The 7,500-nt window shown below is 40.7% G+C and overlaps 1 protein-coding gene across 4 annotated transcripts in view; it reads left to right on the forward strand.

The window, feature by feature from the left end:
• Nucleotides 1-7,500, forward strand: part of LOC138038338 (hemicentin-1-like) — a 119,986-nt gene that overhangs the window by 95,134 nt on the left and 17,352 nt on the right. For 3 of the 4 annotated variants that reach the window (XM_068884146.1, XM_068884144.1, XM_068884147.1), the window contains exons 3-5: nucleotides 913-1,050; nucleotides 4,854-5,156; nucleotides 5,660-5,809. The exons of the other annotated variant lie outside the window; for it this stretch is intronic. In XM_068884146.1, the coding sequence (XP_068740247.1) occupies nucleotides 913-1,050; nucleotides 4,854-5,156; nucleotides 5,660-5,809 (591 nt within the window). The remainder of the gene's footprint in view (nucleotides 1-912; nucleotides 1,051-4,853; nucleotides 5,157-5,659; nucleotides 5,810-7,500) is intronic. 4 annotated transcript variants of the gene reach the window in all.

A 7,500-nucleotide genomic window follows, 5' to 3' on the forward strand; every position in this document is an offset into this window, starting at 1 on the left:
TAGCGTCCAATTGGCTATAACCAGATTAATATCCAATAAGCGCGAATGGAATAATTGTTTTATTAAATTCTTAAACTCCAAAGTTTAGAAGCGCGAAATACGTGCGATAAAAAACGAGAAAACCCGGGCGAAATTTGATGAACATGCGATGTTGTGTAATACCTTAATTTAATTTTTTAATTTAATTTATTAGCTTTGTCCAAACACTACAAGAATTCAATGACAACAGAAAATGAAAATACAAATAGATATATACATGGACAGGGATACCGCAATAGCTAAAACCAATCTCTGCGGACCCGGGTGGTCAGACAGATGCAGACTCATCACAAAAACATTTCTTGCCTTTTCGCGTACTTCAAACGTCAGAATGGATTTTTGCTTTTTTCAGAGAGAAATTTCGCTTAACGGCGAAAAAAAAAATAGCTTAGCAACGCTTAGCGCATTCAGTTGGGATATAAGGTCAAACTAAGGTATATGAGCTGAAAACCGAGATTGATTGAACCAATCAGAGCACTAGAAATGCATTAACCGAGGTTGAAAATTTAATATAGAGATATATATATGTGCTTTTCATGAGATCTACATATTACTTTATGCCAGTGTATGGAGTATCTCTTCAACCCTTCGACTCCAAGGAGTGATTGGTATGTAAATTCTCTTCACAATTTCAATTCAATGTTTCAATGTCAGTCAGACAGGTATTCATTTCAGAATAAATATTTTTATCAGCTTAAGAGGTGTGATCTTGATATAACACCAGGTTCTCATGCCTACCCAATAAAGACCTCTATGGTACTAGTTGGCAGAATGAACGTTTCGATCGTAGGAATTAAAGGGTCAAAGAAGAGAGGTGAAGATATTGTCGAACAGTAGAGCAAAAATACTTTTGTCTTTACGTTTTCTTTGCAGACAGTGGACATAAGCTCTTTGTCACCTTACACATTCGAAATGTTACAATGGAACACGATGGTGGATACAGATGCGGCGCATTTGCAAATGGTGACAAAAAGGAATATCCGATGATTTTTTATATCACAGTGATTCCAAGTAAGTCCAGAAAAAGCTCAGTACATACTATTAAGTGTGCATTCTTTTGTAAGAATTATTTTTACTCCTACTCCAATACGGGGATAAGTGGATTAAGACTTTTGCAAAAGAACGAGAATTCGATGACCATCTCGCGGAATAGACGGCCGGCGCTGATTTGAATTTTGCATCTCCTACGACCTCGCATGAATTTCTAAAAGAGCGTTCAGTGCGACTAAATCGTTCTCTGTTCTTTCCATTCACTCGTGTGTTGGAAAAAAAGTAGAAAGATCGCTTTTCTGTCCATATCGAAAACGAAACTACTGTAGTTCCAAAACAACACAATATCACTAAATTTCACTCTACAAGAGAGATCGAGATCATCCAAGTTATAAGAGAGTGAATTGGCCCTATTCCGATAACAAATGTTCAAAATCGGCTTTTAGTTCTAGTTCATGCTGCGTGCTTCTTTCAAGGACGACTCCTTGCTGACCAGTTGAGGTGATTCCCTGTTTTTGCATTGCGCAACCCTACTGCGCATAATTTATTTCGTCATTGGGGCGCGCATCATCTCGCGCACATTCATAACATGGCGGATTTTTATTGACGCCAAGCTAAACCTGTCAAGGAATATTTATTTCCTCCTGAACGAGCGCTGTGATCCCCCCTCACATCCTTTTTAATGGTGTTTTGTACTCGTAATGGGTACACGTTTTTTAAGGAGAAAAAAAGTTGGATAGTAGAAGTTGTAGTATTTATACAAAATGACGTGAAACTGCATTTGTGCATTTGGAGCCAGACACTGAGTGTGAGGTGATGATGTAGCGGTCCAATTTTCTTACAAATTTTTTTGCAAGATTGAGCAATTTGAAATCACTTTACTGACAGATTAACCTGCGATCAGGCTCTATTTTAGTTTCGCGTGATACGTAATGTGGACGGTTGGCGAAAACGAAAAATAGAGCCTTACCAAATTCCCCTTCGAAATTCCTTCCGCCCACTTTTTTTGATTGATTGACATGTCCTTCATCGGCCAATCAAATTTACTTCCATTACACCAATACACGCGTGGACGGTAGATTCACGCTAGTTTATTGTCTAACCCCGATGAAACACTCGCTCTCGTTTTGGAAGTAGCACTTCGAGCTAGGACTCGAGCCAGGACTCCAGTTAGGACTTTTCTAATTTTTTTTGTCAGCAAGAAAAAATAATAAATAAATAATAAATTTAGGAACAAATAGAAATAATAATTTTTACTTATTATGAGTGATTACGAGGGTGAGTTTAATGACATTTCCACGATACGGAGTCGACCGAGACTTCAATTTTTTTATAGGGAATGTGCGGTCTTTATATTACCGGCTAGTCAGGTGGAACGTTTGAGTGAAGATCTATTTCTGTATTTGTCCAGCACTTTCGCCGAATATTGAAACATGTGGATAACGAACAAGTTAGAAAACAGGCAATTTTTGATGTGTTTGTTTGCAAACATTGAAAGAAGATAGTAGGTCTTCGTTTGGGCGAACTAGAGGGAAACAGGGAAAATTTCCCTTCATGGGCCGGAAAACGAGACTGCGGTTGTTTACCATTGACAATAGTTTTCTAAAAACTCCTTTGAAAAGTGAGTGGAACATGCCTTTTTGGGTCGCTCAAGCTGGAAACAACGGGACATCTGCAAAAGGTAGCCCTGTTTTTCTCGATAGAATGTTCCAGACGGAAATTCGTGTTCCATTTTTTTAAAACCATCGTTCATTTCACTCTCAGGCCGGCCTTCGCGGCACTTGTTCGGTAACGGGAGCCGATCTTTACAAATGGTGATGGAGGTCAGCGTTGAAAGTTGCCACTTGAATTGGATGGTTGCCCACTTCCTTTTTGGCCTTGTAAGACGCCACAGGGAAAGAAGGGGTCACTCAGTTTTATAAGGAGAGGCTCTGCGTTTAGTCCCAACTCCTTACCCATTAATATACCATTTCTGACTAAAAAGGTGCCCCTTTCGTATACCTTCTACACTATTGACTAATGATTCCCTGGCTTGCAGACAAGAATCAAGAGTAAAAGATGCAGACATAAACATCAATGTCAACATGATTTGTTTTATACCCTTCATACTTAAGTAACGGAATAACTCAAAAATAGATAGAGAAGCAACAGCGAGCTTACCTTCCACGATTACAACCACGGCCTCTTCTTATAAGTCATGTGACTTGCAGGAGTTGAAAATGGCGGGAAAGTGAAATATTGTAGAGTCCTGGCTCGAATCCTGGCTCGAGTCCTGGCTCGGTATATAGGCATCCTCGATACACAGATGTTCAAAACATGCATTCGTGTAACTTGCGATTTTATCAGCATCTCCTCCTGCTGATATATATGTCCTTTGTCTCATCCAGGAAACCAATATGCATCGGCTTTCATTGCCATTTGAAAGAACCAGCTATTTAGCTTTCAAAACATCAGGGAAGTTTGTGCCAAAGTACTTTCAACCACAAGGCCACAGAGCTCGACAACGGAATCGCTAATTTCACTCTTTCCGGAGATTCAAACCCTATTCTGGACAAGTTATGAGATGTTTCAAATGGCATATCTCCATTTATACAAATAAAATCAAGTTCCACCGTCCACAGCATTGTAAGAACAAAAGGCAGCAAATTTTTTCGTACACTTATGGCGTATTAGTCTCGAGGTCTTCGCGAGAGCTCCGCGCGATCACGATGGCATTTTCACTTCCGGCGTTTTTAACAGCCAATCAGATCACGAGTTTGGTCGGCCACAATTTGGCCCACCGTCCGTAATTCTTAAGAGAATTTTGGTCAGGCCCAATTTTAGCGACCGACGACATAAGAGAACATATGGGCGAAGCTAAAAATGGGCCTGATCGCATGTTACTGTAAGATTATAGCTCGGACAAGCAAGTAGGCTCAAGTTTTCAGTAATATTTAGTTGTTTTTGTTAATGAAGAGAACACTTTTTGTGGTTGATCAAGTTTCGAACGCTTCTCGCATAATGCAGTAAAAAAACACTTAGACTAAAGGGCATTCAGCGCGAATACAAGCACGGTGACCCCATCTTTTTATTGCATTTTCAATGTACTGTGTATAAACATTAATTGTGCCAAGTTTGACAAATATCTGGATAGTGCGTCATTTTCAAGGGAATTACCTCAATGTGAAAGCGGACCACGCGGTCATGGGAACGACAGCTAAAAATAACCTTCGCTGCATGCATGCATTCTAAAAGGCGGAAGGATTGACTTTCTTACCTCACATTCTCTTGGTTTATGGTCTAAGAAGCGTTCGAGTACTAACTAGCGGTGGGTCTATTGTTTTAAAGCCGGGTAAACCAGATGTTCTGAACAATACACTGGGCGAGCGGTCAGTAAAGAGATGGGGTTAGTAGAGATGCTGTTGGTATAGAGGATCAGACAGTGTTTGCACAACCACGAGGCCACTTTTATTATCACACATTTTGTCATGATGGTACTCGACTTTTTATCGCACATGTGAGTGCGAGAATGAGAATGGGTTAACAGATTTGTCCCTTCTTATTCCACTCCCTTTCTCCTTTAAGGATTTTAAACAGCAGAAGGGGCAGAAAAAACTGGTGACCAAGATGGTCGCGGTCCCATCTTTTACTGCATATTTAAGTTCCTGTAACTTATCGTTTAAACGAGAGGTGCTGTGCATAAGGTATGATCACTTCGGCCCCGTCTTGTTGGGTTCACCCCTGCTTATGCAGAGCGCAGGATCAAAAGAGTGTAACTCTAAAGACGAATTAACTGAACATAAACTCTTATGTCTCAAACTTTGCAATTACTTCTATGTTATTAGGAAAAGACATCCCAAGAATTGAGACATCCAAAATTCCCGTCCTTCGACGCGGGGAGCGCGCCACAATTTCTTGCTCCATTACACATAAAGGAAGCCAAGCTGAGCTGCGATACATGGCATGGTTTAAGGACGGAAAGTTGATATACAGCATGCAAATCAATCAAAAGTCTTCGAAACTAGGCTTTAAGCCACTTGAGGTGACTACCGATCAGGTCAGAAACGCCGGCAACTACACCTGTATGTTGGCTGTGAAGCTCCGGAGAGTCCTCGATCTTAACGAGTCGGATAGCACCATTGTCAAATGTAAGCATTGGATTGAGGTTTGAGGTTAAACTCAGTTTGTGGGTATCGCAAAGAAGGGTATAGAACGTAGTGAGACCAGCCACATGGATTCACACGAGGCCAGCCCCGTTCCCAATCCGTGAGAAGGAGGTTTCCACGTGGCACAGCTTAACGCAGTCCATGAGGCAACTACCAAAAAATAGATGCGAAGGATGAAAAGACGTCCTTAGCCAGCTTGTGGCTTTTATCCCCTTGGGGAAGGGAGCACCAAGGACACCTTTTCAGTGGAAATTACTTTGAAATGGGGTTGGGTGGCGAAAACTCCTTTTCTCATCTGTAAGAGGAGTCCGCTGACAATGACATCGCTGACGAGTATCTTTGTGACGCGGATCAAATCGAAATCTTCACTAGCCTGCGAACGCAACGACCGCCGGAAATACGTCTGCGTTCGCTGGCTAAATCTTCATTCACAACAGGTCTATTATTTTCGAAAATTACTGAGCTGAATTTTGTTTTATTTTTAGTTGCGCCATGGTTTGAAAGTGGAAATAACGTGGAGGCCGGGATAGCGGGGAGAAATATCAAACTGAAGTGCAGAGCTAGAGGCTATCCTTTGGAAGTGGAGTGGAGGGTTACCAAGAAAATTGATGACGAAACGATTACTTCATGTATCAGTAAGTTGCAATAATCCCCAAACAGGAACGTTTACAATTGCTTTAGAGACTTTCAATGATAATTTCTATCTTACAAGAAAATGCCGGTAATTTTCCATGATTGTTGAAAAATAGTAATAACGAGGGCATGATTTCCTTGAGACAGCAAACTGGAGATTGTGGCTTGAAAGGAGGTTTTTATTTTGCCTGGACATGACATTAGAAGAGAGTTCTCACTGCTTTTAGAGCAGCGAGAACTCTCGCCTCCACAGATGTGGTCCGAGTTCGATACCCAGACTCGGTGTGAAATGTGGGTTGAGTTTGTTGGTTCTCTACTCTGCACCGAGAGGTTTTTCTCCGGGTACTCCGGTTTTCCCCTCCCCTCAAGAACCCAACCTATTATTTGATATGTATTAATTTGATTTGTGCAAGACCCCACGATTACGCTATTGAGCTTCACTCGGCGATCGTTTGAAAATAAAGGTGAATTATTATTATGGCATCTTCAGCCCATTGTTCTTACACTTCACAATGCGGTTGTACACTTAGGCTTTGTCGGCGTGTTGTGACTTACTTATTTACATTTTCCTTATAGGAATTCATAAAACGTTTTCACAATTTCTGCGTTTTGGCATAGAATCCAATCTTTTAATAAGATATTGTGTCCCTTGGTGGTTTGTGGCAAAGAATGTATTTCTTGCTCCAGTAGGGTGTGACATCCCCCAAGAAAATCAAATACGACGTTCTTTTGAGTAACTTAACAGTCCTTTTTTAAGGTTCCTATTCATTCCCGCTCTTAGTTCAGCGTCATTTCTCATCTTTATTTTTAGCGCTATGAAGTAATTCTTTTACGCATATTTCCGTTGTAAACGTGTTCGGTCACGATATGACACTAAGTGATTAAAGCAGAACAATTTAAAATGAGATGATATTCAATTCAGATCTTGAAGAGGAGACAGACATGAACTCGGAAATGACCTAACTAATCGCAGGCCTGGTCTGCGAGGTAAGAGTTTCACTCTGATATTCCATGAGACCACTTTTCAAAAACCTTTGAATCGAACATAAAATCGTCACATTGTTTGCTCCTATGAACGGCTTTTAAATGCATCGAAAACACTCTTGCCATTGATTTTGCATAGTTTTTCATATCTACGCTCCCACCACATTCTGAGCCAATCACTAAGAAAGAGGCAAGTGACTTGCTTGCTTGCAGACATTTTCCCGCGCTTGAAGTCGGCTGCATATATTTGCGTTGCCTTGTGATTGGCCCATTTTTAAATGGATAAACTGATCAATTTAAATTGTATACAACGACATTTCTCTTTCAATTGATAACAGAAGATCTGTTATCCTGGTGTTGTTGGATCTCTCATCGGCGTTAGATACTGTCGATCATAGGTTGTTGTGTTCAAGATTGTCAATTCGTTTCGGCATTTGTGAAATGGCACTTGGCTTGATCTATTCCTACTTATCTGACCGTACCCAGTTTGTTTAAGTCAATGATGGTATTTCTTGATGTTTAAAATTTAGTCTATGGTGTCCCTCAGGGATCGGTTCTCGACCAATGCTCTATTGCTCTATTGCTCTATTGCAAGATCAAATGGTTTATCCTATCACTTTTACGCCTGATGATTCTCAGCTATAGGTATCCTTCAAAACTTCATCTTTCGAGGATATGGTCTCTTGCAAATCAAAGATAGAAGCCTGTG

Source organism: Montipora capricornis, chromosome 2, assembly GCF_036669925.1.
Source record: "Montipora capricornis isolate CH-2021 chromosome 2, ASM3666992v2, whole genome shotgun sequence".
Lineage (NCBI taxonomy): Eukaryota > Metazoa > Cnidaria > Anthozoa > Scleractinia > Acroporidae > Montipora > Montipora capricornis.